Source organism: Lactuca sativa, chromosome 4 (genome assembly GCF_002870075.4).
Source record: "Lactuca sativa cultivar Salinas chromosome 4, Lsat_Salinas_v11, whole genome shotgun sequence".
In the NCBI taxonomy this organism is placed as follows: domain Eukaryota; kingdom Viridiplantae; phylum Streptophyta; class Magnoliopsida; order Asterales; family Asteraceae; genus Lactuca; species Lactuca sativa.
This window is the reverse complement of record NC_056626.2, coordinates 91,309,100-91,332,792: the sequence shown is the minus strand read 5'-3', so window position 1 is coordinate 91,332,792 and position 23,693 is coordinate 91,309,100. Positions and strand designations below refer to the sequence as shown.

General features: G+C 33.7%; 2 protein-coding genes across 2 annotated transcripts; both read left to right on the top strand.

Moving 5' to 3' along the window:
• The first annotated feature begins 2,288 nt into the window (after positions 1–2,288).
• LOC128133243 (uncharacterized) lies at positions 2,289–3,818 on the top strand. The gene is made up of 2 exons (XM_052770373.1): positions 2,289–2,643; positions 2,868–3,818. Exons 1-2 carry the CDS (start codon positions 2,358–2,360, stop codon positions 3,647–3,649), a joined length of 1,068 nt encoding a protein of 355 aa, XP_052626333.1. The 5' UTR covers positions 2,289–2,357; the 3' UTR covers positions 3,650–3,818.
• Positions 3,819–15,005: 11,187 nt separating this feature from the next.
• On the top strand, positions 15,006–16,535 carry LOC128133242 (uncharacterized). Its single transcript, XM_052770372.1, has 2 exons — positions 15,006–15,360; positions 15,585–16,535. The coding sequence occupies exons 1-2, from the start codon at positions 15,075–15,077 to the stop codon at positions 16,364–16,366; spliced, it is 1,068 nt and encodes a 355-aa protein (XP_052626332.1). The 5' UTR covers positions 15,006–15,074; the 3' UTR covers positions 16,367–16,535.
• Positions 16,536–23,693: the final 7,158 nt, after the last annotated feature.

Genomic DNA, 23,693 nt, shown 5'->3' with positions numbered 1-23,693 from the left:
ATCTCTTTGGTTATAAATTTCCATGTATTCTCTTTCTTCAGCCAACAACTAATCTTTCTACAACAATAAACTATTTTAATCCTTTCCAAAATTTAATTTTGGAGGTTAATTGTGACATAGATAGTAAAATAACATCTTTAAAGAATCTACAACTATATTAATATACGAGTAGGTTCGCTTAGCTCCCGCTCTAAAGAATAGATAAATTAACAAGATCATAATCACTCCATTGTAACATATCTTAACAAGAACAAAAAATTAAAGATATTTTCATGATTAACATGCAATTTAATTCCTGAACCATACATCATTGGTTTCGTTTGGAAATATAAAACATAGAAAATGCATTGACTTCTATAAACATGTATAACCTAAATAGGCCGCTTAGTACTTGTTTTCAAAATCTATTTCATGGCTCGATTTCGCAATCGATTTCATGAATCTATTTAAGAAAAAGATGACTAGTGGTGTTGGAAGGAGAAGTTGCATGTGTATTGATGGAGAATTAGAAGGAATGAGTTACGTCCAGGGGCAATGAGAGGAAAAGGTCAAATATGTGAAAATGGTGCAAAGGAACGAGCTGGTAGCTTTTCTTTAAGAACCAAATCAAAGGATGTGGATCGAATCTGATGTGTGAACAACCCTTTTCAAACAAGCTCACCCAGCTGACCCAACCCAAGTCAGAAAAAAGGTTTAAATGGACCTTGTCAGACCAACATGAAACATACCCTAAATAATTAATTAGTTGTCTACTATTTATTACAATAAAACCAAAATAAAACTTTCTAGTTATTAAATAAATAAAATGACTTATTAAATCCATGTAATTTATTAATGTAATTATTAATTAGCTTGTGCTTACTATCTTAATGTTTGAAGATTTTTGAAAAAGATCTGCCCATTAGTGTTAGTATTTAAGAAAAAGAGTTGATGAACTATTGTACCAATTCACTTGAAACCCTAATCCGCCTCACACTTACCTGCAGAATCGCCTCCTTTATCCGTCATCTTGTGTGTTCATCAAAAGGAAGAAATGAATGTTTGCCTTGTTGATACCAAATAGAAGATTGGTTTTGATATTAAGTTTTCTACTTGAATGGATCTCCATTAGAACCTAAATGTAAAATTGTTTAAGAAAAATGAAATATCCTCAAATCTTTTGTTCCTACTAATCTTCACACTCACTAGCTCAAGACATGTGTCAAAATCAAGAAAATAGATTAAAATAAAGTATCAGTGAATTCCATATGTCATTATTTTATAGGAGTTGAAAAATAAATAGAAACAAAAGCTAGGAAGATATTTAGTTTTTCATTGTTTAAGCCCCATTGTTGGCAATTTTGTTTACATGTTTGATCCAAACGAGTCTATTTTTGGGAACTAAACATTAAAATGTTCTTTTTTTCGATGCATGTTTAGATTACTTAGGACGCAAGGATTGGCTTACTAGGAAGCCTTGCAAGGAAGTCACTAGAATCGCTACACACCGCCCCAGCTGTCACTACAGGGCTCGCTAAAAGTAAGTCGCTACCAACTTAACGCGAGAGAGAGAGAGAGAGAGAGAGAGAGAGAGCTTTGCTTTGATTGACTGCTCACATTTTTCAATGGAAGATGCTAAGCTTAGATTACAATAAAAAAAACTTATGTAAGGATAAAAAAAACTTACGCATTAATATGGTAGGAGTGCTACAACTATATCCAGCCTTAAGTGTAATATAACCACAAATTTTCAACAAAAACATCTTAATTCGTGAATTGTAATAAAATGAACCAAATATAAAACCGGCAAAAATCACTATTTTTATATACATATATATTTTTATCAATTGCATATTAATAGAAACATTTTTTTTTTTCGTTTTTCATTTTACAACATTGCATTTTTTAAAATTTATTTATTTATAACAATATTAACAATGCTAGCTACATTTCAGTGGAATTTTCAAAATATAATATCTTAATAAAAAATAATAGAATACTTTTGAAATAAAAAAAATTAAAATAAAATATTATAATACAAATGAGTTAAGTCACTTGTTATGTTGCATCAAGAAAACAGTATGAATTTGATATATTAGTTCATCAATGATTCTAATAATTCTTTTTGCTTGACATCTAAACTTAACCCAAACATTTCTGTTGAAATTAAAATTTGGTGATATAACATTATTGACTTCAGAAAATTTCAACGCCAAACTTGCCAAACACAACTTGCAACACTTCAATATTTATTTTAAGAGTTAGCTGCAAACTCACTATGTAGACTACTCATATATACGAGCTTGGGGATCAACTATCTCATCTATCTCTTGTGCCATTTCATATCTTCCTTTGCAATTACAAATATAAAATAAAAGATGACGATGTTGGGTGTTAAGACCCTAGTGATAATTTTATTTTTACAGGCAATGTTTGTGTCGATGGTGACTGAAGCTGCATCTGCTAATAAGGTAAAACGTGTTAAACCTCCAAAGCCTGTGAAACCCGTTCAGGAGATTTTAACTTGCAAAAGCCGAAAAAGCAGATGTTTCATGAAGCGCATCAAGTGCCCCGTAGAATGCCCCAAGGTTAAACCAAAGAACCCTAAAGACAAAGCATGTTTTCTTGATTGTTATTCACCCAAATGCGAGGCCGTGTGTAAATGTAAGAAAAAGAACCCCCCATCAAAATTACAAAATTTATAACATTTATCATTTTTATTGTTCTAATATTGTTCATCTATGGGCAGTTATAAGTGAAATACGTGAACAAAATGAGCAAATACCATCGAAAAAACATACATGCATGAAAATATATATAGTTTAACCGATTAAAAAAAAATCTAGTAGTTCAACTGATTAATCATTAATTTGTCTACATGTTGATAGCACGTAAGCCAAACTGCAATGGACCTGGAGCTGCATGCTACGACCCACGATTCATTGGTGGTGATGGAATTGTATTCTATTTTCATGGAAAAAGCAACGAGCATTTTAGTTTGATATCTGATACCGATCTCCAAATCAACGCACGTTTTATTGGACTTCGACCTGAAGGTAGAACTCGTGACTATACATGGATCCAAGCATTAGGATTGAAGTTTGGCCATCACAATTTCACTCTTGAAGCGACAAGGACCCAAAAATGGGATGATGATGTTGATCACCTAAAGTTATCATATGATGGGAAGGAATTGTTCATTCCAGAAGGCCATTCCTCCGAGTGGAATTCCCCAGAAGGCGATGTACAAGTTGAAAGGACTGCAACAAGCAATAGTGTAACTGTCACCATACCAGATCATGCTGAGATATCTGTTAATGTGATTCCAGTATCAGAAGAAGACAGCAAGATACATAATTATCAGATTCCAACAAATGATAGCTTTGCTCACTTGGAAGTACAGTTTCGATTCTTTGGTTTATCATCTAAAGTTGAAGGGATTCTTGGTAGAACTTATCGTCCTGATTTTGAAAATCCAGCAAAACAAGGAGTGGCAATGCCTGTGGTGGGTGGTGATGATAAGTACAAGACTAGTTCGCTCCTTGCGGCTGATTGTGCCCTCTGCGTGTTCTCTCCAAATGAAATCAAGGATGAACATGGCTCGCCAATAATGAAGTTTGGCATGCTAGACTGTACGGGTGGAGGAAATGGAATTACATGTAAGAAATAAGTACTTTCACATATTACTTGATCATGTCTCTTGAATGTTTTTCATATATATGCATGTTACTATTAATTTGTGCTCAAGATGTCTTATTTTCTGTTTTCTATTTCTATTTTTTCTTCTACTTTGTACTGGGCGATAGTGCCTATAAATAAATTAATCATTCATTTTTTTATACTTGTGTATTTAATTTGTTTAGGTTTCTTAATATGTTGGTCATAAATAAACTTAAGGGTGTAGAGTGCTTCCTTTCCAACTCATTTAATCTACTATCAAATTAGTTTCATACCGGTTTTTCTCTCATTTTTTTGTTCATCTTTTCCGAACCAAAACATATGAATTTTATATTTCCAGCACATTGAACTCACTCAATTTTTAAATTTAAAATAAACACAAACTAATAAAAATTATACAAAACTAATTTACAAAATATTAAAATATACAAATTCATTTAAAAGCGTACAAAATTATTTTGATACAAGTCTTAAAACAAGAAGTAAAAGTAATTAATGTATAGGGGATTAAATGATTGAACGAGTTAAGTAACCTGCATATTACCCCACAAGCTTTGACCTGCTGGTGAGGGAATCACATCTTGGAGATACCGGCGATACGTCCTTCTCATTTGTAACATACAGATTCTTGGAGATATTTAAATTAATGTATTTTGGATTTTGGGCGGTACCACATTGTGGTGAAGGCAACCCACGACGTGGTGATGGTCGTTATCCCGTGGATTTTAAATGGCCGCCACGGCATAGCAGCCTTCGGCCATGGTGTGGCAGCTGTTTAATGAGAAACCCTAATATACGGGGGTTTGGTCCTTATTTAAGGGAATGTGATGGTTACGGTTGCTCACGGCCAACCTCCATCACACTCTTTCAACCTCCAAGCAAACCCTAACCTCCATTTTTACTCTCTAAGGTTTTTGTGTTGATTTTTTTTGGGGATTTTAAGAAGGAGGTGACTTCTAGACTTGAATTCAACAAACAACTCTTCTCACCATCTTATTATACATCTTCTAGGCTCTTGTAAGTCCCCAAGTTCCAAGATTTTTGATTATAGAGTGCTAGATCTTACATTTTGTCCTATTTTCTTCTTGATCTTGTTAAATGGAATGGAGAAATTTCATAAAGGTTGCAACTTTATGAATCCCTGGATCATTTGGAGTAGTTCATGGTTTGGATCTGAAGTTTGGTGTTTGGTTTCTGCCATGCATAAGATTTGGGTCATAAAACCCATTTTGACCTAAGTTGAGTCCAAGACTTGCATTGGACATGCAAGTCTATAAAGCATCAATCTTTAGGATGGTTTTGGTGTTATAAGCTCTTCAGGAGCAAATGAGCTTGTGGCTTAAGGGATTAAGTGCTTCATGATTAAGTCCTAGTCATTTTCAGCCTTTTTGGATCTAAGACTTAAGAATCTAGACCTTTTGGTGGATCTCATGGCATAAAGGTGGAAAATTTACCCATTTGTACTTTAGAAATGAGCAGATCTGGACTTTGGAACCGTTGGAATTAGAGGATTCGACTTACTCATTAGGATGTTTTGGATCCAGTTCCCACGGCGTACGTGGCCTAGGCTTCCACAACATAACGATCGGGGGAAACGTGTCTATTTTGTCATTTGAAGGGCATGACGTGACGACCAAGGATGTCCACGACGTGGAGGATCAACCTTGGCCGTTGATTTTGACTTTTGACTTTGTTTTGGCTGAGTTTCACCTAGAGGTATTTTGGGTATTTTGAATTATAGTTAAGTTTGTTCATTGTCATTAGATAGGTGTCCGGTTGAGCTGATTTTTAGAGCAGAGTCCCATTTAGCTATTTTTTCGTCTGTCTGTGAGGTGAGTCTTTTTACCACCTTAAGTGGGTCTAAGGAACCAAGGCCGACCCACTTTATTGTTTGAGTAGAATGTATTGTATGACTTTGACTGATGTGATTGCATGATTAATGTATGGAGCTAATCTGTGCTCGGAGTCATTATGGACTCAGGGTTGATACGGACCTAGGGGTTGATATGGACCTGACACGCCCATGTGTTGTTATATTATGTGTATGTTGCATGAGATGTTCTCTTACAAAAGGGAAGGGCCCCACATGTTCGCAACGCATCCACCCATGTTCTGCATTTTCTCTAGGATTTGGATTTGTACTCTGATGATTTGTCTCATTTGGCATACTTTGTTGAGTTTTTTTTATGAACTTGATGGTTTTCAATTAAATTAAAAATGAAATTTTATCCATGTTTTTGGGAGGTTACATCATTCCACTATGACTTTGTTCTCCCTAATAGATGACATATGTGAGTGTATGAGGTCTACCACCATGTAAGTGAAAGGGAAATGATTGTTCTATTTAAGTATGACATCCAGTTTTAGGGTGTTTCTAATTTTGGGATATAGGATCATAATTTGATCATGTAAGGGTATTGGGCATCAACGGAATAAAGTTTAGACCTTATTAGATATGATAATGTTGGTTAAGTGATTTAAATCATTGAATTGTGCTTTGGAGCCAAAAGGGTAAATTGGGAAAATGATATTTAGACTCTTTGCATGTATTAATGAATTAAGTTTGCTATTCATTAAGTCAAAAGTAACTGCATAGAATTATGAGGCTTAGTAATAACTTCACGTGCATATAACGATCTCTGATAATGGATTTGGAATGAAGAAGTTATGATTGTTTGAAGCTGGAATGAAATATAGGAAAACTCATAACCACGTAGTGAGATGTGTAGCCTAATCCTATAAAATTAGGGTTTCCCCCGTATTTAAGGACCTTACCTCCATGCTCCATGTTGTAGGTCATTTTGTAACCTACATCACATCAAGAGCTCCTTAGGATCAAACCTTATCTCCCCCCATAATTTGAGCTCCTCCTCTCTCCTTGAAACTTTTTTGGTGCATCTTGGGTGTTTTAGAAAAGAAAGAAAGAAAGGTTGTGCTTTAAAGCGTGAAGCTTGTGGATCTCTACCATCTATACTTTTCTTGACCCTTGTAAGTTATAAAGATCCTTGCATTATTGTGTTTCATCTTTGGATCTAACAATATTTAGAGGTTTAGTGCTTTATATGCTTATTTTGGCCCTTTTTAAAGGTTGGGTCCTTAAGTATTCTAGACCCATTATGGTGCTAGGATCTAGTCTTCATCTTCACTTTAGTGTCCTGCATGGTCTTGCTGATATATTTGGGCCCTTTGAGAGTTAGGGTTAGAGATCTCAATGGTTTGAGCCTTTGCAATGGATAAAATTGGAAATTTTATCCAATAGTTTATAGAGGTTTAGTTCTTTATATGCTTTTGTTTTTCCATTCATACTCACTTTTTTTTTTCTCTCTACTAAAAACCTAGAAAAAATGTATTCTTAAGCTTGGAAACTTAACTTCAAAATTTATTGTCTAATGATCTAGTCTAATATGTAATGACTAAGTTAATTTTTCTGGGTATATTTTAGTACACGATGCCAAAACTAATTATATCCCTCAAACCATACAAGTTTGGCTTAAAAAAATAAGATTTCGCATTAAATTATCCCACGAACACTAGTAAACTCAGTTCTAATGCAACAATATAACTTTCTAGAATTTTCTAATTTAGACCATTTTTCAAGTCTTTATTTTTCAATTTTTTTTTTTGCAATCTTGCATATATATTTATTTTTAAAAATGTAGCATGCTTGTTTTCCTATTTTCAATACCCTACCCCACACTTAATTTATAAAACACCATCATTGTATATAATAACAATTAAAACATATAAAATAAAAGATGGAGAAAAGGAATGAACCCACTTTAGGTATGTATTCGCGAGATTGGATTGACTGTAGTGGGTTGCTTATTGATACCAATACTGGAAAACTTCTGGAGATTAAACATCCTTGCTGATAATAGTAGACTCATGGCATAGAAGTAGGCAGACAAAGAAACTTCAAAGCTCGAAAAGTAATATGTGTGGAAAGTTTATGCGACATGGTAGTAATGGATTGTGACGTGTTTTCAAAGTAAAATGGAGGTCAATTGCGAAAAAATCTTCATTGTGGCGCACAAAAAGAATCGGCACATTGCGATCTTCATATGTCGGGAAACAAATTGTGATGGAATCGCTAGCCACCTCGAGGGGTAGCTAGTCTTGCGGCACAGTTTGAAAAATCAGAATTCTTCATCGCTTAATGAATCGACCAATCTTCTCATATGTAACACTGATAGCTTCGTAGACTCCTTGGTATCACTCCATATACAAAATGTACCCCACACTTATTTGTGTGTAATGTAACTTGCTTTCTTCTCGTAATAATCCACCCCTCTCTTCTTTTTTTTATCCATCATCAAATTCTTAGCTGAGAATTTGCTTGTCACATAGATAAGAATCATCTAAAGCACTTTTATTCGAAATAAAACTAAAGCTAAAAACTATAAAAGAAAAGAAAAAATGCAAACTAATTAAAAAAGTCGGGTACTCAGGTTGCCTCCCAATAAACGTTTCTTTTTGTATGAGTCTTGAGCTGAACTCTCAACTTAATAAACTATTAATATGCTCCTTTTCAATCCATCCATTGTTTTTAATACGCTTTGAAGACCAATTCGTAAAATTTGACTCTTCGTTTCTAAAATAGGCCAATCAGGTGTGAATCTATATAATCCAAGAATTTTGAAAAGGGTCGGAACCAGATGGACATTAATAAGAAATGGATCACACATAAGAACTCTCTCTAAAAATGGAATTTCCACTGCATACATTGAAACACTATCTAGACAAATAGGGGATCGTGGAACCATAATGATCAAACCGTGTCGTGGTTCCTGAATTCCAGCTTGTTCTTATCCTTCGTCCAAGTTGTCTGCTAGCAATCTTTCCAACTCCTCCAAATCTTTCTATTTTCTAGTGCGTAGGTCACAAACTCAAATCTCAACAAAAACAATTATTATTTATTTATTTTATTAGTGTTTTAGCTTTTATGTAAAAAAAATCATTTTAATAAGATTTGAACTCATAACCTAAACTTTATAAGATGTTTGTCTTATCCCAACAAAAACAATTAACAATTTTTCATTTTTTTATTTCTTAGCTTACATGTTAAATATCTATAAGTTATAATCACTAAACTTCTTTTAAATAAGGATATTTTTTGTACTTAGGAACTAATTTTAAAATTTTCACATACGCACATTACACATACACATAAAAGAAATTGACAGATTTGACCTTTTCATGCATTTAACCAATAAGCTTATAAGTACCATGTAGTTTTCTTTAGAGGCTTTGAGTGGCCTAGGATCCATTCACACATACAATATTATTTCTACATGTTATTATTTTTAATTTATGTGACAATTGTAAAATGAAATTAAAGTAAATATACAAGTGGCTTAATTATTTATTGTAGAGTACCTGAAGGAGAAGGTGAGAAAATTGAATTACAAGTTTAAAACTTGACTTGTGTTGAAGGGATATTTTTGTCATTGTTGATGAGGTATGAAACTAATTTTCTACATATTTTTAAGCCCACTAATACAATTTTCTAGAATTGTGCTTTGTGGACCAAAAGAGAAAACATTTTGTCAAATTTTAGCTCCCTATTATTATTTTTAGACTTCTAAATAGCAATCTACTTTAAAAATGATATATAAGATACAGTTTTTTATTATCAAATGCAACGAACATTCAGTAGAATGCAAAACAACCACCTCGTTCACACAAACACATATGAATGAAAAAATTAATACACATGATTTTAAAAATATACATAGATGCGCAAGATTGATCTCTGTTATAAAAAGGTATAGAAACGGACAATCTATAACTATAAGTTTATGTGTGATGAATATAATAGAAAAGTAATAAATAATTTTATAGAAATGGTCTATTTTAAATACATTCTAAATAAGTAAAATATATGGTCCCTATTTAATAAAATTTTCCAAAATGCTCCATTTTAAAGTAAAATTACAGAAATTGTCTATGTTTATAATAAATAACATACATGGTCTTTGTACATAATACACAAAAATTGTAGTTATATTTAAACAAAGAGTAAATTACATGAAATATCCTTCGGTGTAAGTGTCAAAAGGCGCGTTCAATCTCTATTTAAAAAATTAACTGAGATTGTCCCTTATATTGTAAAAAGGTCCACTCTTTGCCCCTTATAGAATAAAATGACTTTATTTTCATTTTTTATATTTTTCATTTATTTTTAATGTTTCTTAATACTTTTAACTATTAAAAAACATTTTAATTAAATTGTCGGTCCTACCTTCATCCCCATCCCATCCCACCCACATATCATATGTTGACATTTTCCCTTATGAAACGTTTCATCATTGAAAACTCTCTTTTTCTCTCTAAAGTACCACCAGGAGAACACCATCGGACTGCATTGATGCCATAAATACTCTCTGCCAGAAACTATATTCCTCTCTCTATCGATCTGAAACCTAAAAATAAACCACCATGTCCTCTTCCTCTTGATTCCCCATGTCCTCTTTCTCATCGCACACATGTGATGATGGAGGCTCCATATCTGTTGGGAATCGTCGATATGAACATCAACACCATGGATCTTAAAATCCTTTGGCAACTACACAAACTTGAAAATCCAAATCTCGATGGTGGTAAGGGCGTCTCACAGGTGGCAGCTTCGAAAAAAGTGCAAATATACGAGGTCATCATAGGGTAGTCATCGTAAGATCAGAGTTAGAGATTTGGAAAATAAGGTTCTTTCTTCCTCTTTGGTCTCCTACACCAAACCCTAGCCACCTCTTATTTTTCCGATGAGCGAGTTATAGATCGGAAAACAATCCTCGTCGATTTCAAGAAAACAGTGTTCTAGCATTCTTTCATGAATCTATAAGAAAAGGAGAAGAGAAAGATGTGGGAGTAATAGTGGGGTGGTGGTGGTCCGGAGGTGTGTTCCGATGGTGGTAGTTTAGAGTGGTGTCTTATTAGATTCAACTAGTGGATGATATTAGGGATGTGTGATTTTAGGGTTTCTTCAAGAGTTTAAAAAAGATGGAAGAATATAGAGATTAGTAAAGGAAAGGGTGGGGTTGGTTGTGAAGTTGGGCCATATTTGTTTTTCTTTTTTATAAATTAATAACATTAAAGTAATTGCAAAAGAAATACATAAAACGAATAATAATCATTTCGTGTCTCGCAAGGTATGAAGCCCGAGAGTTTAAAGTAACGAGGGATGAAACATATATCTTTTACCCAAACCAGAGACAGTTCGAGTTAATTTTTGAAAATAAAGACTAAACATGTCTTTCGGCATCTGTACTAGGAACGATTTGTGTAATTTACTCTCAAACAATAAAATCAAAGTACATTGGTATGAATGCTAACACAATCGTTTAATGACAATTTTCTTAATTTATATATAAAAAAAATTAAAAGTGCATTTTTTAGAATTTAATGGGATATGCAAAATAAATTAAACAAATAGCATTGTACTTTTCAATAGATGATGAAAAGTTATAAGTATGCATAACACTTTTTTATTAATTCAATAAAGCTATTGCCATTTATTACATTTACAGCATGAACCACATAAATGTGATGAATAGGAATATATTTTTACACATAATTATATTGATTGCATTTAAAGTGATGTATAAAAAAAGTAGATTGCTATTGACTGCATGTAAACCGATGAATAAAAAATGAAATAAGTAACATTGTACTTTTTTAAAAAATTAAAATAAAAGCGACATTGGAAAAACTGAGACTTGGATTGAATGGTGAATTTGAGTATTAAAGCACAAAAAAAATCTTATTTAGGTTTTTAGACTTCATACATGAATAAAAAACAAAAGATGTGCAATATCTTGATGAATCAAAATTCGACACAATATTAAAAATCCAAAAGAAAGTACCATACCTTATTTTCTTTTCATCCGTTTCTGTTAGTTTTAGTGACTGTTGGAAGTTTTGTAAATAAAATAATGAAGTAGGAGGATGTTATGATCGATCAGAATAAAGGTTTAGAAGTAGCAATCAACCGCACAAATGATTGAAAAATGTGGCAGATTACAAGATTGAGCGTATGTATTTGAAATAATTTACCCTTGTATTTTGTGATTCATTCTACTTTGAACTATAAAAGGAGAATGAAATATCCATTACTAAAAATCCTAATTTTCTGCGATTGTGGCAGATTATAGAATACTTTATAGTTTAAATTCTTGATATTCAGCACCTATTTGCTAAATATTTGTTTACTAATTTATTGGGATAATACAATATTTTCTAATTGAAAATCCTAATTTTCAGGAACGATTATGAACAAGGAGGCAAGAAATAGAGTATAGAGTTTAAGAGAAGATGCCATGTAGTAAAAAGGAGGTATAAAAATAGACATGTGACACATATAAGATTCATTTATTAGAAGATATAGATAGATTCTTTTATAAGTAATAAATTTATTCTTTACGAATATGAACAACTAATGGGTCATTTGATAGTTGATAACTATATTAGTGCTGTCTAAGGTAGAACTTCTTACTAAGTCCGCATCTGACTAAAACCATATTGTTTGATTATATATCTGATTGACTGTGATGAATGATGAAAAATGACCATAATATCCTTATGTTGTCTCTTGTATATATTAATATCAATTGTAGATTACATTGCTGTTTCTCAGAATATATTCATACATGATCAACGTATCAGTTTCTCAATCTTTAGGTAACTTAATTTTGCAATCTTAAAAGAATTCATGAGAATGAATTGAATCAAGTCAAATAAATAGTTTAAAAAACTAAGAAGCAAACAAAATAATATAGTAGAAACAAGTCTTGACTATAATCTAAATCCATGTACGTACTAATGGATATCCATAAGCAGAAAAAAAGGGAATAATGAATTGAATCAATAATAAAAAACATAAGACTATTGAAGCTTAGCAATTAAGCATTCTAAGAACTAAAACATGCATCAAAATGAAAGATGATCTCGATATTGAAGAAATCCAATTGATTATTCTCATAAATACTAAACCTTTCCAACAAATGGAATAGAATGAATTGAATCTCTATATCTCTATCTCTTTGGTTATAAATTTCCATGTATTCTCTTTCTTCAGCCAACAACTAATCTTTCTACAACAATAAACTATTTTAATCTTTTCCAAAATTTAATTTTGGAGGTTAATTGTGACATAGATAGTAAAATAACATCTTTAAAGAATCTACAACTAATATTAATATACGAGTAGGTTCGCTTAGCTCCCGCTTTAAAGAATAGATAAATTAACAAGATCATAATCACTCCATTGTAACATATCTTAACAAGAACAAAAAATTAAAGATATTTTCATGATTAACATGCAATTTAATTCCTGAACCATACATCATTGGTTTCGTTTGGAAATATAAAACATAGAAAATGCACTGACTTCTATAAACATGTATAACCTAAATAGGCCGCTTAGTACTTGTTTTCAAAATCTATTTCGTGGCTCGATTTCGCAATCGATTTCATGAATCTATTTAAGAAAAAGATGACTAGTGGTGTTGGAAGGAGAAGTTGCATGTGTATTGATGGAGAATTAGAAGGAATGAGTTACGTCCAGGGGCAATAAGAGGAAAAGGTCAAATATGTGAAAATGGTGCAAAGGAACGAGCTGGTAGCTTTTCTTTAAGAACCAAATCAAAGGATGTGGATCGAATCTGATGTGTGAACAACCCTTTTCAAACAAGCTCACCCAGCTGACCCAACCCAAGTCAGAAAAAAGGTTTAAATGGACCTTGTCAGACCAACGTGAAACATACCCTAAATAATTAATTAGTTGTCTACTATTTATTACAATAAAACCAAAATAAAACTTTCTAGTTATTAAATAAATAAAATGACTTATTAAATCCATGTAATTTATTAATGTAATTATTAATTAGCTTGTGCTTACTATCTTAATGTTTGAAGATTTTTGAAAAAGATCTGCCCATTAGTGTTAGTATTTAAGAAAAAGAGTTGATGAACTATTGTACCAATTCACTTGAAACCCTAATCCGCCTCACACTTACCTGCATAATCGCCTCCTTTATCCGTCATCTTGTGTGTTCATCACAAGGAAGAAATGAATGTTTGCCTTGTTGATACCAAATAGAAGATTGGTTTTGATATTAAGTTTTCTACTTGAATGGATCTCCATTAGAACCTAAATGTAAAATTGTTTAAGAAAAATGAAATATCCTCAAATCTTTTGTTCCTACTAATCTTCACACTCACTAGCTCAAGACATGTGTCAAAATCAAGAAAATAGATTAAAATAAAGTATCAGTGAATTCCACATGTCATTATTTTATAGGAGTTGAAAAATAAATAGAAACAAAAGCTAGGAAGATATTTAGTTTTTCATTGTTTAAGCCCCATTGTTGGCAATTTTGTTTACATGTTTGATCCAAACGAGTCTATTTTTGGGAACTAAACATTAAAATGTTCTTTTTTTCGATGCATGTTTAGGTTACTTAGGACGCAAGGATTGGCTTACTAGGAAGCCTTGCAAGGAAGTCACTAGAATCGCTACACACCGCCCCAGCTGTCACTACAGGGCTCGCTAAAAGTAAGTCGCTACCAACTTAACGAGAGAGAGAGAGAGAGAGAAAGAGAGAGAGAGAGAGAGAGAGAGAGAGAGAGAGAGAGAGCTTTGCTTTGATTGACTGCTCACATTTTTCAATGTAAGATGCTAAGCTTAGATTACAATAAAAAAAACTTATGTATGAATAAAAAAAAACTTACGCATTAAGGTGGTAGGAGTGCTACAACTATATACAGCCTTAAGTGTAATATAACCACAAATTTTCAACAAAAACATCTTAATTCGTGAATTGTAATAAAATGAACCAAATATAAAACCGGCAAAAATCACTATTTTTATATGCATATATATTTTTATCAATTGCATATTAATAGAAACATATTTTTTTTTTCGTTTTTCATTTTACAACATTGCATTTTTTAAAATTTATTTATTTATAACAATATTAATAATGCTAGCTACATTTCAGTGGAATTTTCAAAATATAATATCTTAATAAAAAATAATAGAATACTTTTGAAATAAAAAAAATTAAAATAAAATATTATAATACAAATGAGTTAAGTCACTTGTTATGTTGCATCAAGAAAACAGTATGAATTTGATATATTAGTTCATCAATGATTCTAATAATTCTTTTTGCTTGACATCTAAACTTAACCCAAACATTTCTGTTGAAATTAAAATTTGGTGATATAACATTATTGACTTCAGAAAATTTCAACGCCAAACTTGCCAAACACAACTTGCAACACTTCAATATTTATTTTAAGAGTTAGCTGCAAACTCACTATGTAGACTACTCATATATACGAGCTTGGGGATCAACTATCTCATCTATCTCTTGTGCCATTTCATATCTTCCTTTGCAATTACAAATATAAAATAAAAGATGACGATGTTGGGTGTTAAGACCCTAGTGATAATTTTATTTTTACAGGCAATGTTTGTGTCGATGGTGACTGAAGCTGCATCTGCTAATAAGGTAAAACGTGTTAAACCTCCAAAGCCTGTGAAACCCGTTCAGGAGATTTTAACTTGCAAAAGCCGAAAAAGCAGATGTTTCATGAAGCGCATCAAGTGCCCCGTAGAATGCCCCAAGGTTAAACCAAAGAACCCTAAAGACAAAGCATGTTTTCTTGATTGTTATTCACCCAAATGCGAGGCCGTGTGTAAATGTAAGAAAAAGAACCCCCCATCAAAATTACAAAATTTATAACATTTATCATTTTTATTGTTCTAATATTGTTCATCTATGGGCAGTTATAAGTGAAATACGTGAACAAAATGAGCAAATACCATCGAAAAAACATACATGCATGAAAATATATATAGTTTAACCGATTAAAAAAAAATCTAGTAGTTCAACTGATTAATCATTAATTTGTCTACATGTTGATAGCACGTAAGCCAAACTGCAATGGACCTGGAGCTGCATGCTACGACCCACGATTCATTGGTGGTGATGGAATTGTATTCTATTTTCATGGAAAAAGCAACGAGCATTTTAGTTTGATATCTGATACCGATCTCCAAATCAACGCACGTTTTATTGGACTTCGACCTGAAGGTAGAACTCGTGACTATACATGGATCCAAGCATTAGGATTGAAGTTTGGCCATCACAATTTCACTCTTGAAGCGACAAGGACCCAAAAATGGGATGATGATGTTGATCACCTAAAGTTATCATATGATGGGAAGGAATTGTTCATTCCAGAAGGCCATTCCTCCGAGTGGAATTCCCCAGAAGGCGATGTACAAGTTGAAAGGACTGCAACAAGCAATAGTGTAACTGTCACCATACCAGATCATGCTGAGATATCTGTTAATGTGATTCCAGTATCAGAAGAAGACAGCAAGATACATAATTATCAGATTCCAACAAATGATAGCTTTGCTCACTTGGAAGTACAGTTTCGATTCTTTGGTTTATCATCTAAAGTTGAAGGGATTCTTGGTAGAACTTATCGTCCTGATTTTGAAAATCCAGCAAAACAAGGAGTGGCAATGCCTGTGGTGGGTGGTGATGATAAGTACAAGACTAGTTCGCTCCTTGCGGCTGATTGTGCCCTCTGCGTGTTCTCTCCAAATGAAATCAAGGATGAACATGGCTCGCCAATAATGAAGTTTGGCATGCTAGACTGTACGGGTGGAGGAAATGGAATTACATGTAAGAAATAAGTACTTTCACATATTACTTGATCATGTCTCTTGAATGTTTTTCATATATATGCATGTTACTATTAATTTGTGCTCAAGATGTCTTATTTTCTGTTTTCTATTTCTATTTTTTCTTCTACTTTGTACTGGGCGATAGTGCCTATAAATAAATTAATCATTCATTTTTTTATACTTGTGTATTTAATTTGTTTAGGTTTCTTAATATGTTGGTCATAAATAAACTTAAGGGTGTAGAGTGCTTCCTTTCCAACTCATTTAATCTACTATCAAATTAGTTTCATACCGGTTTTTCTCTCATTTTTTTGTTCATCTTTTCCGAACCAAAACATATGAATTTTATATTTCCAGCACATTGAACTCACTCAATTTTTAAATTTAAAATAAACACAAACTAATAAAAATTATACAAAACTAATTTACAAAATATTAAAATATACAAATTCATTTAAAAGCGTACAAAATTATTTTGATACAAGTCTTAAAACAAGAAGTAAAAGTAATTAATGTATAGGGGATTAAATGATTGAACGAGTTAAGTAACCTGCATATTACCCCACAAGCTTTGACCTGCTGGTGAGGGAATCACATCTTGGAGATACCGGCGATACGTCCTTCTCATTTGTAACATACAGATTCTTGGAGATATTTAAATTAATGTATTTTGGATTTTGGGCGGTACCACATTGTGGTGAAGGCAACCCACGACGTGGTGATGGTCGTTATCCCGTGGATTTTAAATGGCCGCCACGGCATAGCAGCCTTCGGCCATGGTGTGGCAGCTGTTTAATGAGAAACCCTAATATACGGGGGTTTGGTCCTTATTTAAGGGAATGTGATGGTTACGGTTGCTCACGGTCAACCTCCATCACACTCTTTCAACCTCCAAGCAAACCCTAACCTCCATTTTTACTCTCTAAGGTTTTTGTGTTGATTTTTTTTGGGGATTTTAAGAAGGAGGTGACTTCTAGACTTGAATTCAACAAACAACTCTTCTCACCATCTTATTATACATCTTCTAGGCTCTTGTAAGTCCCCAAGTTCCAAGATTTTTGATTATAGAGTGCTAGATCTTACATTTTGTCCTATTTTCTTCTTGATCTTGTTAAATGGAATGGAGAAATTTCATAAAGGTTGCAACTTTATGAATCCCTGGATCATTTGGAGTAGTTCATGGTTTGGATCTGAAGTTTGGTGTTTGGTTTCTGCCATGCATAAGATTTGGGTCATAAAACCCATTTTGACCTAAGTTGAGTCCAAGACTTGCATTGGACATGCAAGTCTATAAAGCATCAATCTTTAGGATGGTTTTGGTGCTATAAGCTCTTCAGGAGCAAATGAGCTTGTGGCTTAAGGGATTAATTGCTTCATGATTAAGTCCTAGTCATTTTCAGCCTTTTTGGATCTAAGACTTAAGAATCTAGACCTTTTGGTGGATCTCATGGCATAAAGGTGGAAAATTTACCCATTTGTACTTTAGAAATGAGCAGATCTGGACTTTGGAACCGTTGGAATTAGAGGATTCGACTTACTCATTAGGATGTTTTGGATCCAGTTCCCACGGCGTACGTGGCCTAGGCTTCCACAACATAACGATCGGGGGAAACGTGTCTATTTTGTCATTTGAAGGGCATAACGTGACGACCAAGGATGTCCACGACGTGGAGGATCAACCTTGGCCGTTGATTTTGACTTTTGACTTTGTTTTGGCTGAGTTTCACCTAGAGGTATTTTGGGTATTTTGAATTATAGTTAAGTTTGTTCATTGTCATTAGATAGGTGTCCGGTTGAGCTGATTTTTAGAGCAGAGTCCCATTTAGCTATTTTTTCGTCTGTCTGTGAGGTGAGTCTTTTTACCACCTTAAGTGGGTCTAAGGAACCAAGGCCGACCCACTTTATTGTTTGAGTAGAATGTATTGTATGACTTTGACTGATGTGATTGCATGATTAATGTATGGAGCTAATCTGTGCTCGGAGTCATTATGGACTCAGGGTTGATACGGACCTAGGGGTTGATATGGACCTGACACGCCCATGTGTTGTTATATTATGTGTATGTTGCATGAGATGTTCTCTTACAAAAGGGAAGGGCCCCACATGTTCGCAACGCATCCACCCATGTTCTGCATTTTCTCTAGGATTTGGATTTGTACTCTGATGATTTGTCTCATTTGGCATACTTTGTTGAGTTTTTTTATGAACTTGATGGTTTTCAATTAAATTAAAAATGAAATTTTATCCATGTTTTTGGGAGGTTACATCATTCCACTATGACTCTGTTCTCCCTAATAGATGACATATGTGAGTGTATGAGGTCTACCACCATGTAAGTGAAAGGGAAATGATTGTTCTATTTAAGTATGACATCTAGTTTTAGGGTGTTTCTAATTTTGGGATATAGGATCATAATTTGATCATGTAAGGGTATTGGGCATGAACGGAATAAAGTTTAGACCTTATTAGATATGATAATGTTGGTTAAGTGATTTAAATCATTGAATTGTGCTTTGGAGCCAAAAGGGTAAATTGGGAAAATGATTTTTAGACTCTTTGCATGTATTAATGAATTAAGTTTGCTATTCATTAAGTCAAAAGTAACTGCATAGAATTATGAGGCTTAGTAATAACTTCACGTGCATATAACGATCTCTGATAATGGATTTGGAATGAAGAAGTTATGATTGTTTGAAGCTGGAATGAAATATAGGAAAACTCATAACCACGTAGTGAGATGTGTAGCCTAATCCTATAAAATTAGGGTTTCCCCCGTATTTAAGGACCTTACCTCCATGCTCCATGTTGTAGGTCATTTTGTAACCTACATCACATCAAGAGCTCCTTAGGATCAAACCTTATCTCCCCCTATAATTTGAGCTCCTCCTCTCTCCTTGAAACTTTTTTGGTGCATCTTGGGTGTTTTAGAAAAGAAAGAAAGAAAGGTTGTGCTTTAAAGCGTGAAGCTTGTGGATCTCTACCATCTATACTTTTCTTGACCCTTGTAAGTTATAAAGATCCTTGCATTATTGTGTTTCATCTTTGGATCTAACAATATTTAGAGGTTTAGTGCTTTATATGCTTATTTTGGCCCTTTTTAAAGGTTGGGTCCTTAAGTATTCTAGACCCATTATGGTGCTAGGATCTAGTCTTCATCTTCACTTTAGTGTCCTGCATGGTCTTACTGATATATTTGGGCCCTTTGAGAGTTAGGGTTAGAGATCTCAATGGTTTGAGCCTTTGCAATGGATAAAATTGGAAATTTTATCCAATAGTTTATAGAGGTTTAGTTCTTTATATGCTTTTGTTTTTCCATTCATACTCACTTTTTTTTTCTCTCTACTAAAAACCTAGAAAAAATGTATTCTTAAGCTTGGAAACTTAACTTCAAAATTTATTGTCTAATGATCTAGTCTAATATGTAATGACTAAGTTAACTTTTCTGGGTATATTTTAGTACACGATGCCAAAACTAATTATATCCCTCAAACCATACAAGTTTGGCTTAAAAAACATAAGATTTCGCATTAAATTATCCCACGAACACTAGTAAACTCAGTTCTAATGCAACAATATAACTTTCTAGAATTTTCTAATTTAGACCATTTTTCAAGTCTTTATTTTTCAATTTTTTTTTTGCAATCTTGCATATATATTTATTTTTGAAAATGTAGCATGCTTTCCTATTTTCAATACCCTACCCCACACTTAATTTATAAAATACCATCATTGTATATAATAACAATTAAAACATATAAAATAAAAGATGGAGAAAAGGAATGAACCCACTTTAGGTATGTATTCGCGAGATTGGATTGACTGTAGTGGGTTGCTTATTGATACCAATACTGGAAAACTTCTGGAGATTAAACATCCTTGCTGATAATAGTAGACTCATGGCATAGAAGTAGGCAGACAAAGAAACTTCAAAGCTCGAAAAGTAATATGTGTGGAAAGTTTATGCGACATGGTAGTAATGGATTGTGACGTGTTTTCTGTCACACCCCCGAACCAGACGGCGGAAACGTCCGGGGGCTGTCGTGACTCAATTGAATACCATAACATTGAATATATATTAAACATAACAACATTCGTCACCGTGCATTAATATATTACAACCAGTAGTGTTTACATGTCATACATTGTTTAAACATTACATTCCCAAAAATTAATTTGTTCAATTCATACAAAACTAAACTGCAAGCCATCACTGAATAAGATTTCCTTTGATTCACCGGTTCCCTGAGAATACAAGTATTTTGAAAAACGTCAACATATGAAATGTTGGTGAGTTCATAAGTTGTATTTGAAAACAATGCTTCGTATCGTTTGAAAACCACCAGAAAATCCGATATTTTCTGAAAATAGTATAGTCAAAAAGGTGTGAAGATCCATAAGTATGCTTGTTTGTTTTCTATACTTGTAAAATATTGTTTATTGAAATCGTATGTATTCTGAATTTGTATGTATTGAAAACCCTAGGAAAACCCGATGTTTTCCTAATTCTTTGAATTCCATGAAATTACTTGAAACCATTGCAACGCATGAAGTTATCATTCCAGACGACATTGGATTATTTTTGAGCATGACTATCCGCCACAAACACGCGTTACACAAACGACTAGTCTATAGCAATACTAACGATCCCGAAGGCGTCGTCCGTACTAGTCACGTTATCCAACCGTCCTGTTGTCCCACATCCGAAGAGAAGGAGGACACGAAGGCCTCGACGACTCTATTAGCCGGTTGGGGATAAAAAGGTACGAGGGGTCCCAGACCCGCCTCGCAAAAAGGCAGACTCTACTAGCGACACTAAAGGACCCTTGGGGACTAGTAGTCTACAGCCATTGAAAGTCCGGTTACGTCGTGTCGGGTTGGTAAAACCCAACACTTCGTAAGATGAAGTCTTTGGGCCTTAAGATCAGGTCGTCGGGCTAGCTAGGCTCAACGAACAAGATTTTACACTTGTGGGGCCCAAAGATAGTGCGTAGACGTCTGTGCACATGTATAATGTATTCCGAATCGTTATTTGTATGAATCATAGTATTGTAGTATCATAGTATCGTTGTGTTAGTGGTTTCGGATTTTTATTGGTTCGAGATCGAACCAATTCGTTTAACAACGACTTTTGGTATTGTAGTGTATTGTATTTTGTCGATAGTAGTAGTGCCATTATTTGATCATACTGCATGTATTGAATTAGTCTTGGAAATTTTCTGTTTTCAGCCCCTCCTCGTTTGTAAAATTTACCTTTTCAACCCTTTATTTAAAATATTTTCCGGTTTGGTCCTTAAATCAATTTTCTTGACATTTTAACACCAAAAATTATTGAAATAAACATTTTCCAGCATATTTTTCATAGAAAACAGCTTAAGACCCTGAAAATGCAGTTTTCTCGGTTTTAATCCCTTCTTTTCGCAACTTTGACAATTTTGGCCCAAATTGGAAAATTTTTGCAACTTTGGTCCTTTTTAAATTTAAAAAGCATTTTAAACCTTTGAAAAGGATTTGGAACACTTATAGTCCACTGTTTTACAGAAAATTACAGTTTTGGCCCTCCAAAACAGAAAAATTCGCATAATGGGCCTCATTGGGCCGAAATTTTCATTTTTAGCCCATTAAGCTTGAAATTTATGTTTTTAACCCTCTAATTGAGTATAATTCCAGAAATAGTTTTATGGAAACTGTTTTGGCACACTTCATCCATCAGAATCTGTGAAATGTCAATTTGGGCCCTTAATTTTGTATTTTTTCACATTTTTGGCCCAAAATTTGGGTTTTTAGCTTAAAGAAAATTGTTACTAAATCATTTAGCTATCTTTCTTGAAACACTTTGTATGTAGAAATACATTTCATGCTAAAATCATAAAACTTAAGTTATATCTCGGTTTTGAGGAGTTTTATGGCTAGATCCAACATTAAAACACATAAAAGCATACATATAAGCATGGAAATCATACAAGGCATATAAACACATATAGATCTACACTTTCACTTGTATTCCCCCCCCCCCCCACAAAACTCGTAAAAACAGAAAATTGGGGGTATGAAGCTCACCTTGGGTGTTGATTCGGTTTTTGAAGAAAGATTGGAAGAAATGAAGTGATTTTTGGCCTTTGCACTCCTTGATGAACTTTTCGAGTTTATGGGGTTTCTAGAGTGCAAGATCATGATTTTTGCATGGATTAGGAAGAGATTTTTGATAAATAAGGAATACAAGTCATAGATCCAAGCAAAACCTTACCTTAGATGATGATTTTGTGGAAGAACTTCCTTGAATGCTTCCTAATTTTCGAGATTTTGGATGGAGAAGAGGAAGAAGTCTTGAGTGAATTTTAGAGAGAGTTTGTGAGTGTTTTGTGTGTGTGTGGTGTTGCTCTCGGCCGAGAATGAGAGAGGAGAGAAGAAGAGATGTGATCTTGAAGTGATTTGCATGGAAGAATGGGAAATAATGCATGGAAGTCCTATGGGTAATAGTGAGGTGGCAAGCAAATAGTCAACTCTTTCTTGGATTTGGGCCTTGGGCCGAGATTTTGGAAGGGAAAAGAAAAATTTGGGGCTTAAATGCTTAAGCCCAATTCTCATGGTTAAGTTGAGTGATTTTTGGTCCAAATAAATATAAAGGTGATTTTTATAACTTGTTAGGGTCAAATTAGGTCAATTATGGATCAAAGCTTTCAATTTATTTCATTCTAGGCCCAATATGGCCCATAATATTTAAATAAATTAGTGTGGGTCCAAATAGAGCCCAATTAGGGTTCTAAGCCCATGATAGTCTAATTGGAGGCTTATTGGTCCATTTGGATCCAATAAGGAAGTTCTAGTCCAAAATAGACTTAACAAGAACTTCTAGGGTTTTCCAATTGTTTGATGACTACTAGTAGTACTTGTATGATGTATTTGATTGAAGTTTTTGATTCACACTAACTTGAATGTATAGATTACATGGCTCAAAATTTTCAGTTGTGACATTTTCAAAGTAAAATGGAGGTCAATTGCGAAAAAATCTTCATTGTGGTGCACAAAAAGAATCGGCGCATTGCGATCTTCATATGTCGGGAAACTAATTGTGATGGAATCGCTAGCCACCTCGAGGGGTAGCTAGTCTTGCGGCACAGTTTGAAAAATCAGAATTCTTCATCGCTTAATGAATCGACCAATCTTCTCATATGTAACACTGATAGCTTCGTAGACTCCTTGGTATCACTCCATATACAAAATGTGCCCCACACTTATTTGTGTGTAATGCAACTTGCTTTCTTCTCGTAATAATCCACCCCTCTCTTCTTTTTTTATCCATCATCAAATTCTTAGCTGAGAATTTGCTTGTCACATA